The sequence below is a fragment of the Pollachius pollachius genome (genome assembly GCF_949987615.1).
Source record: "Pollachius pollachius genome assembly, chromosome: 4".
In the NCBI taxonomy this organism is placed as follows: Eukaryota; Metazoa; Chordata; class Actinopteri; order Gadiformes; family Gadidae; genus Pollachius; species Pollachius pollachius.
In genome coordinates this window covers 27,116,569-27,134,001 of record NC_136937.1, presented here as the reverse complement: position 1 = coordinate 27,134,001, position 17,433 = coordinate 27,116,569, and the positions used below count along the sequence as shown (strand labels likewise).

The 17,433-nt window shown below is 46.4% G+C and overlaps 1 protein-coding gene across 3 annotated transcripts in view; it reads left to right on the top strand.

Moving 5' to 3' along the window:
- Positions 1-17,433, top strand: part of LOC307075268 (sodium-driven chloride bicarbonate exchanger-like) — a gene marked incomplete at its 3' end in the record, with an annotated part of 47,808 nt that overhangs the window by 8,068 nt on the left and 22,307 nt on the right. For all 3 annotated transcript variants that reach the window (XM_079735811.1, XM_079735810.1, XM_079735809.1), the window contains exons 3-9: positions 8,152-8,233; positions 11,806-11,949; positions 12,342-12,483; positions 13,607-13,767; positions 15,486-15,674; positions 16,398-16,486; positions 17,151-17,308. In XM_079735811.1, coding sequence (XP_079591937.1) covers positions 8,152-8,233; positions 11,806-11,949; positions 12,342-12,483; positions 13,607-13,767; positions 15,486-15,674; positions 16,398-16,486; positions 17,151-17,308 — 965 coding nt within the window. The remainder of the gene's footprint in view (positions 1-8,151; positions 8,234-11,805; positions 11,950-12,341; positions 12,484-13,606; positions 13,768-15,485; positions 15,675-16,397; positions 16,487-17,150; positions 17,309-17,433) is intronic.

Below are 17,433 nucleotides of genomic sequence, written 5' to 3'. Positions count from 1 at the left end.
CCTGTAAGCAAGGTTACAATTTTTGGGGGGCGCACGTCAGGCCCTTGCGGTGGAAGCTAGGAGGGTCTGAAAGGACGTAATGGTTAAACCCCCTTGTGTTGCGTCAACGTCTAAACATAACCAAGCCTTAAATGTTGCACTATCTGTCTACAACTGTTTTCTAGATCTCTGCAGCCTGTGTCTTTGCTTGTGCCGGGACTCTTGTGTCAGAGCCCCAGGGTAGAGGCAACAGGCTAACGACTCACAGTGGTATTGTTAAAACATGGATGATTGTCTAGTTAATCGGGAGTTAATTAAACGACGTTCTCCTGTGCTTAGGCGGGGCTGCAGCTAGACAGGCTAGCCTGTGCTGACTGCCTGTCTGCGTAATAAGGTAGCCTGCGTACACAGAAAAGCTGTGATCGTGACTGTTTGTTATGCTAGCTGGTGGCTCATCGCAGTTTAAACTTTCGGTCTCGGGCCAGGGGCCGCGATCAGGGGTCCTGAGTACACTGACTGTGTTGACCCTGTCCACCGGCCCCGTTAACAACAACAATAACATTTGCTCTCATATTGGACTTTTTGTTTTTACAAAACTCCTCCATGTTAGAGCTATTTTCTTTATTTTGTTGTTAGGATGCAAGGGCTTTATGTATTAAATGCCACTGGTGTACTATTTAGTTTGGGTTTCTAGTTTGGTGTTTGGGTGTAGGTCAGTCCCATAAGGGATTTACAAAACGGTAATTGTGTACGACCTTGAGAACTAGGTCATCGGATGAGGACAGGTGAGGCTTCCCAAACATGACTACAACTCAATGGAGGGCGGTTACCCTTTCAAGGAAAACCTATCAAACTGCTTTTTCACTGTCGACTAATGAAGTCATAGGTCCAGTCTATTGGTGCTTTAGTCATAGAGACTCACAGAGGGCAGCACATCCTAAACAGATTACAAATGATGGGAGTCTTTAGGTTTAACGGCATCATGTGGATAAACACACACACACACACACGCGCGCGCGCACACACAAACACAAGCACACGCACATATACATCCGTATACACACAAATATAATCATAAATTGTGGTAGGATGCGTTGCGTGTTTGTCCGTGTGTGTTTATGTTTGTGTGTGTGTGGGTTTGATGTCTAGCTAGTGTTATGACTGTGTGTATGTTATGTGTGTGCCCAGAAAATACAGTAAGATTGGACCGTATGTACGTGGTTGTATGTTTGTGTATGTGTGTGTTTGTGTGTGTGTGTGTGTGTGTGTGTGTGTGTGTGTGTGTGTGTGTGTTGTGCATTTGCACATACATGTCGAGTATGTGTTTTGATCCATTATGTGCTTTGATTCATATGTACATCCCTGCAAATCAATAGGCTTATGTAAGCCTGTTGTCTGTACTCTTTGTCCCTGGCAAAGTAAACATGTTCTCTATGCAGAGCGGCTCCCGGTAGGAATACATTATTATGGTATCAGGGAGCATCCATGAATACAGAACAGGCTGGAGGATCACTCTGGAGCTCAAGAGCACTGCTTCAGCCTGAAGGTCAGGCTGAAGCATCACACACACGCACGCACACACACACACGCACACACACACACACACACACACAAACACACGTGCACGCACGCGCGCGCGCACACACACACACACATCCTGCATGCAAGACACAAACAGACACACACACAAATACACACACACCTCCTGCCAGCAAGACACACACACACACACACGCACGCGCGCACACACACGCACACATCCTGCACGCAAGACACAAACACACACACACACAAATACACACACACCTCCTGCCAGCAAGACACACACACACGCACACACATACACACACATACACACACAAACACACACACAGAAATACACGCAAACCTCCTGCACGCAAGACACATACATGCACACACACAAATGCACACCCACCTCCTGCACGCAAGACACACACGTACAAATGCACACACACCTCCTGCACGCAAGACACACACACACACACACACACACGTACACACACGTACACAATCGTAGCGAAAGACCCACAGGTTCACGCTGAGACCCTCTCAAAAACACAGACAAACATAAGCACCCGCTCAAACACAGTCAGCATGTGATAAACACAAATACACAAAGGCAAGCACATATACACACACAAACGTTCCATTGCTGTTTCTGCCGCCACTACTACTCCTATTAATACAACAATGGTTTGATACTATTGATATGTGTACTATACTACAACTATTACCTCTAGTTCGTATAACTGTTAGCATTCAAATTAATCAAATAAATAATATTGTTAGCTTGGATTAGCATTTCAGTGGTCGCACAAGGCAAACATATGATTAATCTGAGAGTTCTGATGGCAGACAAGATTTAATCTGGGGGTACTTGGCTTTTCACTTTTCACTTGGTGAACACAAACTCGGCCGACTGTACTACACTGTAAAAGAGTCTCACCCCCAGTCTAACCGTCCGACGCTTGAAACACACTTCCCACTCCAACAATCCCCTTGTGAAAGCTTCATCTATTTGCATACTTGAGTTTTGTTCAGAAGAACATCTCCGTAACAAAACAGGGAAAACGGCGTAACTCCGCCCCTTGGAGTTTCCGTTTTTTGTCCGAGTCTCGGTACCTCTTGCCTTAGAAGCTTACTTGCTTCTGCTTTAATAAAGGACTGCTGGATCCCAGATGAGCATTTCAGTAAAACATAATAATTGGATATGTGTCATATAGGGTCGATTAAAAGTGCTGATTAATTATCCAGTCATTTTATATGGTACGGTTCCACCCCACCCTAACGCAAACACACAAACACACACGCGGGCAGGCACGCACACACACACACACACACACACACATTTGCGTGCGCATGCACGCACACACAAACACACACACACACACACACACACAAGCACAGAAACATATACACAAGCACACACACACACACACGCATACGCACATACTCACACACACAATCCCCCCCACACACACACACATGCAGCAAAGCCACGATCAGGGTCAAGGAGTCTGACATGACAGACCATGTTTGACCGACTGCCCGCTGTCACACTGTGGGACATAAACACCCATGGCGGGCTTTCACTTATTGACGTCCTGTTTAATTGATAACATGGCGGATGAGGTTATTGATTCCGTGTCACCGCCCCGCAGTAAGGATCATGCATAATTAACTGCATTCCTCTGTGCAGTTTTGCTTTGACTCGTAACAGCAGTTCTCAAAGTTGGTCGCGTGCCATGGCCGTTCACGGTACATGGTCAATTAAATGCATTATTTACATACTGCTTGAATAGGGTTTCAACTTGACAATAGGAAAAAAATTATGGCTTTATAATGATCTATATGTACTGGCTTTTGACCGTGGCTGTCTTTTTAATGACATTAAAACACCAATTTGTTTCTCATTAGAAGGGTCTCATTGTGGTACAGTTTTCTTAGGAGAAAAAATAGACTAGATTTGTATTTTCCACCATCTTAGCAACAATGCATTTCTCCTGTCAGGATTTCTCCAGCAATGGCTGAAGACTAAATCGTATCATCGGTGCGATTAACTGCTGTTGTTTTCTGAAAGCGTGTTAAAACCAGTCCCGGGGCAGTCCTGTGGATTTGGATTTCTCACAATACATCCTTGTGTCTAATTCTGGGGATCGCATCTGTGAACAAATCAAATTCTTATCAACAAATCCAACACGATGGCTCTGCGTTTTTCTTGTTATTTACGTGAACAGAGTAAAATAAAGAAGCGATATCACTGTGATTTTTTGTGACATCACTAATGGACGCAAAACACATGTTTCCATGGCAGCCTGAGTCGAGATGAAACCCAGGTTCCCGAGTCGGCCGGGGCCTGATTTAGACCCTCACTGCTGTTCTCACGCTACCAGGGAGGAGGAGGAGGAATGAGAGGGAAGGCATACCAGTGAGACTGAACAGTGTTCCTCCCACAGGGGGTGTCCTGGGGGAGGGGGGGTCCCCCTGAGATGGCCAACCTCCCAGCCTGTCACTTACTGTTAGATCAGCACTGAGACAGGACCATCTACTCACAGGGCTGGTTACACTGTCTTTCTCTCTCTACCGCTTGCCTGCCCTCTCTCTCTTGCCACCTTCTCTTTCCTTTAACTTTTCTTTCTTTCTTTCTCTTTCTTTCTTTCCGTCTGTCTGTCTGTGTCTGTCTGTCTGTCTGTCTTTCTCTTTCTTTTCTTTGCTACTTTGTATTTTTTTCCCCTCCTTTCCGTCCTTATTGTATTGTATGTTACCTGTCAGTCAGTCAGGCCGTCTCTCCTCCCTCGTCCTGGACAGGCTGTGGTTCTGTCCACTAGTAGTAGCGGGCAAGAGAGAGGCGACAGAGCCTGTTGTTCTGTCCAACAGTAGTAGGGGGAGGGAGAGGGGCGAGAGAGGCTGTGGTTCTGTCCGCCAGCAGTAGCGGGAGGGAGAGAGAGGGGCGAGAGAGGCTGTGGTTCTGTCCGCCAGCAGTAGTAGGGGGAGAGAGAGGGGCGAGAGAGGCTGTGGTTCTGTCCGCCAGCAGTAGCGGGAGGGAGAGAGAGGGGCGAGAGAGGCTGTGGTTCTGTCCACTAACAGTGAAAGACGCCCGTTCTGCATCGGGATTGAACGGCCAGAGGATTGAAAGGCAGACACAGAACCGATCACACTTGGGGGGAATGGGATCTCTGTGATAATCATGAGGCATCTGCCAGGGACAAAGAACATCCCAGACTTCTGATGTATCCTCATCTGGTTCTGCTGTGTGTGCGTGTGTGTGTGTATCTGTGTGCGTTTGTGTCTGTGTGAGTTTATGTGTGTATTTGTGTGTCTGTGTGTGTTGTGACTGTGCATGTGTAAGCTCACAACATCTGTCCTCTAAGCTATACATTCTAACGCCATGGCATCTCTCACATGGCTGTGTGTGTGTGTGTGTGTGTGTGTGTGTGTGTGTGTGTGTGGGGGGGGGGGGGGGGTATGTGTGTGTGTGTGTCTTAATCCATGCAGGATTTCTCTCCCTGGACGGCAGAGCCAGGATAAGATTCTCCTAAAGCACAGAGATACACAGCTTTAAAACCTGGTTCAGATCAACAACATCAATATGGCATTAAAATAATAATGTGAAATAATGTGTGTAAATAATGTGCTCATATAATAATTATAATTATCACACAAATAATAACACTGTTGTGAGTGTAATTATTTTCATGATCATTAGTAGTTGTACCATTATTGTAAGGTTTTTGGCAGCTTAAAAATCTTTTAAAGAACTTTTCCGAACAATTGACAATGACAATATGAATAATTTTCGGGTCAAATATGTGTCACACAATAAAAACAACACAATAGAACAATGAAGCAATTAAGTACACCGCGATAAGGAGGGATAGAGCAACGGTCCTTTACAGAGTTGGTTGATGGGAGTGAGCCTTAGAGAGTGGTTCTCCAATGTCGGCCAATGGACATTTGTCAAGCATGCTCATTGCAGGGGAGTTGTTGTTGATTATGCTGAGGCTTACTGGCTGAGCTAATCACCCAGGAGCAAGGCAGTACCCACGAGCAAGGCATGAGCAAGGCAATACTTCATCCTGAACGGGTTTGGTGATTCCGCAGGTATCGCCTGTTGTAACATCTGAAAATCTCGGTTAACTTCTGATTGTGCTTTTGAAAGTTTACGGAACTTGTTTAATGAACAATTAAAGATTAGCACGATTAGCAGCAATTAATAAAAAAAAGTGTCACAAATGCATCCTGTGGCTTTGTCCAACGGAATCCACGTTAATGATGTATTGGACTATTGTTATTTTTTCCGATTACGATCATTTTGTAGCGACAGCACTGCAGCGGAAGTTAACAATAAAAGAAAGAACGATGAATTTGGTCCTTGTTTTAGTCGTATAACAAAACCAGACACATCGCTGTTGTCATGCTACACACAACTTACTTTCACACTGATGGCTTTCTCAAAATCGTTTTCTAAAAACGATTTTAAATTGTAATCGCTGGTACACATTTTAGCTCTGCGTTCACACCACGATCAACTAATCCTCGTCGGCCGTCAGTCGCTTCTTCTCCCGATGTTTCCAATCCCGGAGAGTGCCGAGGGGAACATCGCTGTAGGATTACCACGGTTACACATTATGGAGTGCAACACAAAATCAGGGGGCTTTAGGTGAGCACATAGCGGGTGGGTACAGTATGTTGAGATGAACGTCGTCTGTTTCTCATCTCAGGGGCGGCAGCAGCTAAGGAGATAGAGCGGGTTGGCTGATAACCGAAAGGTTGCTGGTTTGATCCCCGACTCCTCCTAGGTGAGCATTGAGGCCTCCCTGAGCAAGACACCTCACCTCAACTGCTCCTAACAAGCTGGCTGTCTCCTTGCATGGTTGACTCAGCTGTATGTGTGCATGTGTGCTTAAAAGTGCAATATAAATGCAGTCTATATATCACAGGTGACAGCCACCAGCAGTGTTGGCTTTGAGGGCTGTATAATACCATATAATACGGAATTCTGAGCGCTTTTTACTTTGCCTTGATGTGTCGCATCAGGAAACAGGAAGTATTAATATGGAGGCGAAATGTGCCAGGATGTGATTAGATTAGAGGCTAGCATGTTGCAAGTCTTTCTGTGAAAGGGGAGCTGAAAATATGACAACAACAATTTTTAGCAGCTGTTGAGTTGATAAGATCATGATTTAGCATTTTTTCTAAAACACAATCATTTCGTTTTATTACGTAAATCATACGCCACGACTGAAATTAAAGTAGCTAACAGTTGATGTTAAATATAAAAGATGTCACGGTGGCTTTAAACAGAGACATTCACAGCTCTGGTCTGTCGCTGTGAAAGGCTTTAAGTGCTGTGACCCAATTTCATCATTCATCATTCATAATAATGCACCGACTGTAACCGCAGGTCCCCTCCTGTTTCATCACCTTTTCCCGGTGATACAGCCGTACACAAATGCACACACACGCACGCACACACACACACACACACACACACACACACACACACACACACACACACACACACACACACACACACACACACACACACACACACACACCAATACACATTTTTAACAGCCCCCATCATTTGAACCATGTGTGTTACATCATTCCTAACGTGTGTCAGTGTCATATCGTCTGTGCCCATGACACACGGGCCTCACTGAACACATAGGGCCTTTGACTCTTTGTTCCAGCGGCGGTCTGCTGGCGGGCCGTGGCTGTAGTTCAGTATTGACATGTGCTGGTGGGGTGTCCCACCGCGTTCAGATGGTCCAGTACGTGTTTCCAGTGAGCCTGGGCAATGTTTTCCTCCTCTTGAACCTATCGAACGGCAGCTTGTTTGTTCCGAACTCCAGGACATTAAATATTCACCGTCAAGAACGTACGCTACCATGCTGCTGACTCCTCCCCCCCCCCCCCTCGCCCCTCCCCCTGCTTTATTATTTTTTTTAATTTTTTTTTAGGTCAGCACTATTTTTAGACATGGAACCTGACAGAGCCTGAATCCCTCTCTCTCTCTCTCTCTCTCTCTCTCTCTCTCTCTCTCTCTCTCTCTCTCTCTCTCTCTCTCTCTCTCTCTCTCTCTCTCTCTCTCTCTCTTCATCTCTCTCTCTCTCTCTCTCTCTCTCTATTTATCTAGGTCTCTGTCCCCACCTCTCTCTCCATCTATGTCGCTCTCTTAAACACGCTCTGTCTCTCTCTCTGTAGGTTTCTCTATTTCTGTCTCTCTACCATCCTCCTTTTAGATGTCTCTACCTCTTCATCAATCTGTCAGCTAATAAATAGCTAGTAAATGTAAAATCTCTCTCCCTCTGCTGCTCTCTCGTCTCTCTATGTCTCTGTCTCTGTCTGTCTCTCTCTCTTTCTCTTTCTCGCTGTCTCTCCCTCTCTATCTCTACCTCTCTGTCTCTCTGTTATCTTTTAAACTCTATCTGACTTTCCTATATCTGTCTATCTCCCTGTGCCCACATATTTGTGTGTCTCTCTATCTATCTCTCTCTCTCTCTCTCTCTCTGGTTTCAGTACCATTCCACTGAATCTCGTTGGGGTATGTTCCTCCCTTCACAGCACACACGTATGTGTGCTGCGTCTATAGTGACGATATGCCTGATAAATGTGTTTAGACACGTTTGTTTGTTTGTCTTGCAGAGAACAGATGAAGAGGCGGTGGTCGACCGGGGGGGAACACGCTCCATGCTCAACACCAACTTTGAGAAGGAGGAGCTAGAAGGTACGACATCACCTGGACAACAACAAACCAACAAACAGCAACAAACCAAAAACACCTTGACCATGCACAATCCTGCCCAGTCCCCTGTTTCACCGTTGTGTTGTTGTGTTTTGATTTGACACGGCTAAACACGATTTCTGCTCATAACGTGGCGTCAGGAAGTGAAAATGCTAGTGCAGAGAATATTTTTTACATATTTGTGACAATTCTCTTTACATCCGGAGAGCAATCCATAAATCAAATGCTTTGACCAAAAAAACAACGAGCCGAAACAGATGTGGCGATTTCGCCTTGTGCTAGCTCATTTGCATTACGAAGCCTTATGTCTCCATGACGCTTAAAAAGGGTGACACCCTGAAAAGTGGACTAAAACGGGCACGAGAGGACCAAATTCAAACACATCATATGTTTCCAGCAGGCTGCGGCATCAACCTTGAGCATTAAATCTTAGTTTTGACACTAAAGAGAGTGAATAAACCGAGGGACAAATCGCACGTCCTCATGGCCCTCTCACTCTTACATCTCAAGGGTGCTCTCATCCTGTGATGCTGGGCCGTTGCCATGGTTATCGCTCTGTTTTTGGCGCCGTGGTTACAGCGACACTGCGTCAGCCCATCGGAGAAGCAGGAAAATCCTTTGATCCACACAGCCCCCCCCCCCCCCCCCCCCCCCCCAACCCTTCTCTTTTGCTCTTTACCTCTTCTGGAAATGTTTCCTCTAAGTGGAAAATTTGAATCACATCAAAAATGTATGAACCACTTTTTTCATCTTAATCAGGTTAAATAGTCAGGCTGGAGGTCAACTTTAAATATATTTCTGACACTACACTGTCCGGCAGTCGACAAGAGATCAGAGAGTTATAAAAAAAAGTCATAATCGGATCATGGTGAGTATTTCGGTGGCGTCAGATGTAGGAAAGTCACGGCAACAAGGCGGAAGGCGAGGGAAGGCACAAGAAAACATATTCCATGACATCAGCAGAGGCTCACGCCCAGAGGATCTGAGCTATTTTTATTAACCACGTACCACACACACACGCACACAAACACACGTACGCACGCATACACACACACACACACACACACACACACACACACACAAAATAAACTCACACACAACAAAAACTACAACCCATCATGGCTCCCAAATCAGTGCCGGGTCCTGGACATTTCTAGACCAGCAAAATCGTGTCATAAGGTTCTGTGTTCAAGACCCGATATCCACAGCTAACCCCTCAAGCTGCTCCTTAATGAGATGTATCTGAATGCGAACTATGTAGGAAAACGCTCTGGTTACAAAGTGAGAATCATGTCCCTTCAACTGAATTCACTCCAAGGCCGCGCATGATCCACGTCAGGACTCGAGAGACGGGACGCTGATCATTACAGAGCTGCCTGCTTTTAGTCTCCCACGTTAACGTTGACGCATACAGAAGAGAATAGGCTGGGTAAACGCAATGTATATCCGTGTGGTAATGATGTTTCAAAACCCTTCAAATGCACTGCTGTCGGGCGGTTGTGGATCACAAACAAGGACACCAAACAGCACTTTGGTGACGCTAGGTGCGGTCTTTTTATGTGTCTGGCTGTCAGAATCCTGAACTAAGTGCTACACGTGTTCACCGATCGACTAATCAGGGATTTATCACCGAGATCCCCTATGGAGAAGGGCACTGTGTTGCTGAGCTCTGGGAGGCTTCTATGAGCGTCTTTGCAGATCTTCGCCTGCATAATTAAACAGAGTTGAGTGATTTGGGCTTTACTCCTCTGCTCTCACGTAATCTGATATTTTCAAGGGAGGATTGTGTTCAATAATTGGGCGGCAGTAGCTCTGGAGCTAGAGCGGGTTGACTGGTAACCGGAAGGTTGCTAGTTCGATTCCCACCTCCTCCTAGCATGAGTTTCGAGGTGTCCCTGAGCAAGGCGCCTCACCCTGACTGCTCCTGACTCCGCCGTTGGCGTGTGAATTAATGGTTGTAAATCGCTTTGGATAAAAGCATCAGCAAAATCCCCTAAATGTAAATGAAAGCGCAATAGGTAAAGAATTGGGCTGACACAACTGTAAATGTAGCACAAAACCAGGCAGAAATTTAGTTTTAGTATGGTTAAGTTTGGAGATAACCGTCGACTAGTTATGTCGTTTCATGGATGCTTTTATCCAAAGTGTGCTTCCGGGAATCGAACCACGAACCCTGGCGGTGTTGATGCTGTCCTTCAGGACAGTTGACACCACATATATTGCTATCGCTGGCTTTCAGTTTGCGTATCGTCTGACACACATTGAAGGGTACACTGTGTTATTAATATTACACCATAAGTTAAATCAGGATGACACAAGGCAGACAGGAAGTAGCCGGTGGCCGCCAGAGACAGGAAGTAGTGAGCGTGCGTCTTGGGCCGCCAGGAGAGAGGTCACCAGTCCGCTTGGGTTACCATCAGGCGGGCCCTGAGGGCACACACACACACACACACACACACACACACACACACACACACACACACACACACACACACACACACACACACACACACACACACACACATTAAGTACAATCAAACAAGAACACACACACATGTTAAAATATATTATCAGTATCACAGACATATGCATAACAAACAAAATGCAAGTGGAAAAATATGCACACACACAAACACGATAATGTAAAGGAAAGCATGTGCACATGCGCAAGCGGACACAAGCAAGGGGAAACGCACAACATAGACACAATGTTGTGCGTGGACACAACCATGCGAACATACACACAAATGCACATTATCGCACACACAAATGGGTACAAGCAATTGTGAGCACAAGTGCAAATTCTTTTACACACACACACACACACACACACACACACACACACATACACTGAAACACAATATTTTTTGCACTCAGACACAGTGAGAAGGTGCTCGGAGGGCCTTGTTAACAACGTTGGGATCTCTGATGCGCGGGAGCCATGTCAGCCTGGCCCTCCTCAGCCGAGAGAACACAGAGTATTTGCTCGCATCCCTCCGCAAGACAGCACCTTATTTTAGCTTCTGACTCATCCCCTTGACCGATGTTTCATAATACAACATTGCATTGTGGGTATCGTTTTACAAAGTGCAGCGGGTCGCTTTAACAGAAGATTTGCTTCGACACGAATCGCTTCTTGAATATTTAAAGGATGTCTGAACTGACGTTTTTGGGGTGAATAAATAAATAAAACAGAAAGCAAGAAATGGGCCTTTTACAACCTTTTCCCCCGTGAGGATCCCGACCCACAAGTTGAGAACCACTGCTCCGATGCTTACGGTTAGAAGTATACTGTGTTGGTGTTTCCATCATCATAGAATAGAATAGAATAAATCTTTAATGTCCACCAAGGTGGACATTTTTCTTTGGCTCACCAGACATAAAAGACAGAGAAGCATACAGACATACCTCAGACATGTAATGAGAATACATATGCTTAAATACATACAAATAAAAAATAGAAGTAAAACTATTATTAATACTAGTATTACTATTACTAACTATTGTAGCACGGCTCCAACCTCTGGTCTGCTGTCTCTCTCTGTGGTCCCCAGGTCATAGGACGCTGTACATTGGGGTCCACGTCCCGCTCGGCAGGAAGTCCCACCGCCGCCACCGTCACCATGGACACCGGCACAGGAAGCGCTCCAAGGAGAGGGACTCCGGCGTGGACGACGGCCACGAATCCCCCTCACACAGTACGTCTCACCGGCCACGCAGAGACGCGTTTTTATCGGCTGGATCGGGAGTCGTTTGAGGTTGCCGTGGGCGGTCTCCCAAATCTGAGCGGGCGTTGATTCGACTTGTGTTTCCTCCGGCGATAGAACACGCTGTTCGCCACACACATTTCACCAACGTTCTGTTTGTTATTTTTCTCTCCCTCCTCCTCTTCCTCTCCTCCCCCTCTCCTTCTGCCACCATCTCGGTCTCTTCCTCTCTCTCTCTCTCTCTCTCTCTCTCTCTCTCTCTCTCTCTCTCTCTCTCTCTCAATCTCTCCATCTATCTCCATCACCCTGTCTCTCACCTTCTCTCTCTCTCTCTCTCTCCACCTCCATCTCTTTCTCTCTCCATCTCTCTCCCATCCCTGCAGCAGACACGCCGGCCCAGAGGGTGCAGTTCCTGCTGGGGACAGAAGATGGCGACGAGGAGCACATCCCCCACGCCCTCTTCACGGAGCTGGACGAGATCTGTGTCCGGGAAGGAGAGGACGCCGAGTGGAAGGAGACGGCCAGGTACATCCCCGGTGCCGTGGTACACACCCAGGTTGAACACTAGCGCCACACTACTCATTCTATCCTAAGCTTACTCTAAGCCAATGATGCTAACTAACTTTGAGCTAGCAGTCAAGTAACGCTAAACTAACAGTGACATTTTGCTAAGCTATTGCATACGTTTACCATTGGTTCAGAATTAGCTTGCGGTAAAATGAGTAGCGTAGCGCTATTGTGCCACCTGGGGGTACCAAGGAGACGGCCAGGTACTTCACCTTTGCCGTTGTACCCATAGGTGGCAGGTAGCACCACGCTACTCATTCTATCGCAATCTACTGCTAAGCCAATGGTAAACTTACTCTAAGCTAGCAGTCAAGTAACGCTAAACTAACAGTACACTTGTGTTAAGCTAACACATAATGTGGCAGTGCAAAATGGCGGGCTCTGCGGAGGAGTTCCCTCTCCCTATGTAGATATAAAGGGTTCGTTCTAAAGGTAACGGAAACACAACAATATTTTCATCGGATTATACACTAAACATAATAATGAATAATATATATCATGCTAACTGCCCCTTTAAGTAGCAGGTAAGTGTTAGGTTACTTTTAGGACACCTACAGGTCGGGAACGAAGTGATCGGAGCTCGAACCCAGTACCTTTCGGACACTTCAAATGACCTAGAATGTCTCCCAACCCGTTTCAAAAGAGCGTTACTTAAAGGTGACCCCCTTAAAGGTGAAATATTATACCATCAGGTGTGAGTGTGACTAGCCATTACAAGTCTTTTTTTTTTTAAATCGGCCTCTTCTGACATCACAAGTGGGCGTGTCCACCTGGATTTGTGCTGGATAGATAAGTCTACCAGCCTTACCGGTGGACTGTCACAAACGTTGCTCATCTATCCGTCATACATCTAGGAACACCCGCCCACTTGTGATGTCACAAGAGGCCGATTTTCAAAACGGCTTGTAACGGCTAATCACACTCACACCTGGTGGTACAACATGTCACCTTTAATTTACATTTACATTACCAGTACAATTTGTCAGAAGTACATTTGTCAGAAGAAAGAGGAACAATGTGTCGTTGTCGGTACAGTTAAAGTTTCTTACGGACTCTTCGTCCACCATTCCCCGAACTCCAGGTGGCTGAAGTTCGAGGAGGACGTGGAGGACGGCGGGGAGCGCTGGAGCAAACCCTACGTGGCCACGCTGTCCCTGCACAGCCTGTTCGAGCTGCGGAGCTGCATCATGAACGGCACCGTCATGCTGGACATGAGAGCCAACTCGCTGGAGGAGATCGCAGGTACGCACCCTTAAACACTCAAACACTCACCCCCCCCCCCCCCCCCACACACATCATCCGTATCTGGGTCACAAGCCTACGGTTTCGGTAACACCCTCACCTGACACCGAATTTTGGGTGGGGACGCGAGCAGACTGATGGAATCGCAGTTTAAGGAAGGGCTGACAATTTGGAAAAAATAATTTGATTATTTTGGCCAATATTGAGATTTAGCATGTGATTTATTTTTGATAGCTACTTATGTTCTGTTCCATATGTTAACTATTGAATTGTAAAAGAAAAATAAATAATTATCTTACTGATCTCCAGTCACTAACAATAACATATCCCCCCCACCCCCCACCATATCCCCTTGGTTTGTGTTCATGATTGATCTTCGATGGATTTTATGACAAGGAAAGACGATTGTTTGGATTGGACTTCTTCACCATCGTAATCTCAATAAATCGGTGTTATTATTGATTAGTACATAGCTAGAATAATAAAAATGCATAAATACAATTATTGAAAATCATTGCTTTCTCCCTTAAAGAGAAAAGTTCATATTAAAAACTACACGAAGTAGAGTTATAACACTCAAAACAAAAACCAAAATTTTGAGAAAGTTAAGCCAAACTGAATGCAAAAGTTAATTGGTTTGTCAGTCAAGCCTAGAAATAACAAAGGCAGTAATGAATGAAAACTATTATCCTGGAATGAAAATATTATCATATAATCAGACTTCTTCAGCAGGGCCGGTAGTCTTGTAGCCGTCCTGTTGGCCCGGGTGGGCTCAGCTGGGAAAGGGACACTGCGTGGATTGGGAGTTTAGACACGGGCTCTTGTTAGTGAGCCATCACAAGGCGTTGGTGAGGCGATGGCCGTGATCCAATGAGCTTAGCATCAGCGACCTCATCCTCCACAGGGGGATGAGTTTGGGCAGGGCACGCCCCAGGAAGGAGATGGGAAGGAGAGATTTAACCAGCGGAGGAAAACACACTGGTGCACTGTGGGTGTGTGGGGGGGGGAAGTCTCCTCACATCTTAAGCCTGGTGGTATACCAGACGAGCGATGGAGCGGCGCGTTGTGTCGTGCAGCTTCCTGTGGAAATACTAAAATAAAAGCGCGTCATACTCAAGAGGACGCTGTCCTTGATGTCGCAGACATTTTATACTTGTGTGTGTGCACCTGAGAGGGAGCGGGGTGGGGGCCGTGATGTTTCAGCGCTGAGGTTCATCACCGATGCAAACCCTCTGACACAGCAGTTTGAACGCCATGGCCGGCTGGCCCCCACTGGCTCAGCCACTCACAGAGATTTGTTTATAAAGGTATTTTATTCACGTGTTTAACCGCCTGTCGTTGGAGGCGTGGCTCTGGTGGTCGTTCTCTTTGTTCCCGAGACCCCCTCTGTTTATCTAGTCGCCATGTACGCAAAGAGCAAGGGGATGAAGCTCTTCACTTTCGTCAAGTGTCTGCCTCTATAGACATTTAGCATTGACCTTCCAGGTGTGTCTCTATGAATTGAATTAATCTTTTTTTCCCTTATCTGTTTATGCTAGAGTGTGTTATCCGTTTTTCGTGGAATGGGTCTAGTTGTGCTGTTGTCCGGGACACTTTTTTTTGCAAAAGAGTGTGTGTTGTCCTTCAGATACGACACTAACGACACTTTCACTCTGTGTGTGTGCATGCGCGTGCGTGACTGTGCATGTGTGCGTGCACGTGTGTGCGCGCGGGTGCAGACATGGTCCTGGACCAGCACGACCTGTCTGGCGTGGCGGGGCCGGAGGCGCGGCGCCGTATCCGCGAGGCGCTGCTGAAGCAGCACCACCACCAGAACCACAAGAGGCTGGCCAACCGCATCCCCATCGTGCGCTCCTTCGCCGACATCGGCAAGAAGCAGTCGGAGCCGCACTCCATGGACAAGAACGGTACGGGAACCACACGCGTAGAGAGACACACCGCCGCCCACACACATGTAGAGTGATACACACACACACACACAGATATACACACACACACACACACACACACACAGAAACACTCACATATATATAGATGCACAGATACACTCACAATCCACACATACATATATAGATACACAAACGCACGCACACACACACACACACACATGGAGTGAGATACACACACACATATATAGAGATACACACACACGCACGGACACACACATATTCACAGCTATATATAAAGATACACAAACACACACACACGTACAGATCTAAAGATACACACACACACACACATTTACATTTACATTTAGGGCATTTAGCAGACGCTTTTATCCAAAGCGACTTACAATAAGTGCATTTGTTACAATAAGTACATTTGTCATAAGAAGTGAAACAATATATCGCTGTCGGTACAGTAAAGACGTTCATAGAACCAAGTGCAAGTATTTCAATCGCTAGGCTAACACATACATAGATACACACACAAAGGAACACAAAAACAACATAGGTACACAGACACACACAAACACAGATTAGTAGTAGTGTAATATAGGTACTGCCTGACATCGTAGCTTTACTTGTGTGTGTGTTTGTGTGTCTGTGTGTGTGTATATATGTGCGTGCGTGCCTGGGTGTGTGTGTGTGTGTGTGTGTGTGTGTGTGTGTGTGTGTGTGTGTGTGTAGGCCAGACTGTTTCCCCCCAGGCGCAGCCCGCAAACACAGAGGGCAAGCAAGATGTGAGTCGGGAAAACAGCGCAGTGGACTTCAGCAAGGTGAGGGGCCCCGGGCCCACCCTGGGTGCACACACACACACACGCACGCACGCACGCACGCACGCACGCACGCACACGCACACGCACACACTGCCCTGGCTGGAGCCACGATCCAGTTACATGCTGAGGAAATTTGACCGTGAGAATATTGACTGAGGTGATTTTTTTTCGTATTTATTCCGAGAATCAGTGACGTCGATTTAGACACAGGAGGGTCACAGTGTGTGCTCCAGGGTTTAATAGCCGATACCCTAGAGCAAGATGCTCTGGAAAATATCAAGTGTTTTTTTAATTCTTCTTTGTGATTTTTTTTGGATTGAAACCCATCCATCTTTAAAGAAAATCTATAGCAAACAAACAGAAAGAGAATGGTGCCTTTTTGTCTTTCTTTCTGTATGATATTGTTCTACATTCACATGTTTTGGTCTTTGTTTCTACATGATATTATTCAACGTTCACATGTTCTGGTTTGATGTTTCTATAGGATATCGTTCAACATTCACATGTTCTGGTGTGATGCTTCTACATGATGCAGCGCTCCATTCACATTTTTTGGTCTTTCTTTCTGCATGATGTAGTTCTACATTAACACGTTCTGGTGTGATATTTTCTATGTATTATAGCTCTATATTCACGTCATGTTGGGCTGTCTCTCCGCGCTCAGATCGACCTCCACTTCATGAAGAAGATCCCTGCGGGTGCGGAGGCGTCCAACGTGCTGGTGGGGGAGCTGGAGTTCCTGGAGCGGCCCGTGGTCGCCTTCGTCCGCCTGGCACCCGCCGTCCTGCTCAACGGCCTGGCAGAGGTCCCCATCACCACCAGGTCTCTCTCTCCCTCTCTCTCTGCTCTCTGAATGTCTCTCTCTCTCTCTCCCTCTGCTCTCTGAATGTCTCTCTCTCTCTCCCTCTCTCTCTGCTCTCTGAATGTCTCTCTCTCGCTCTCTGAAT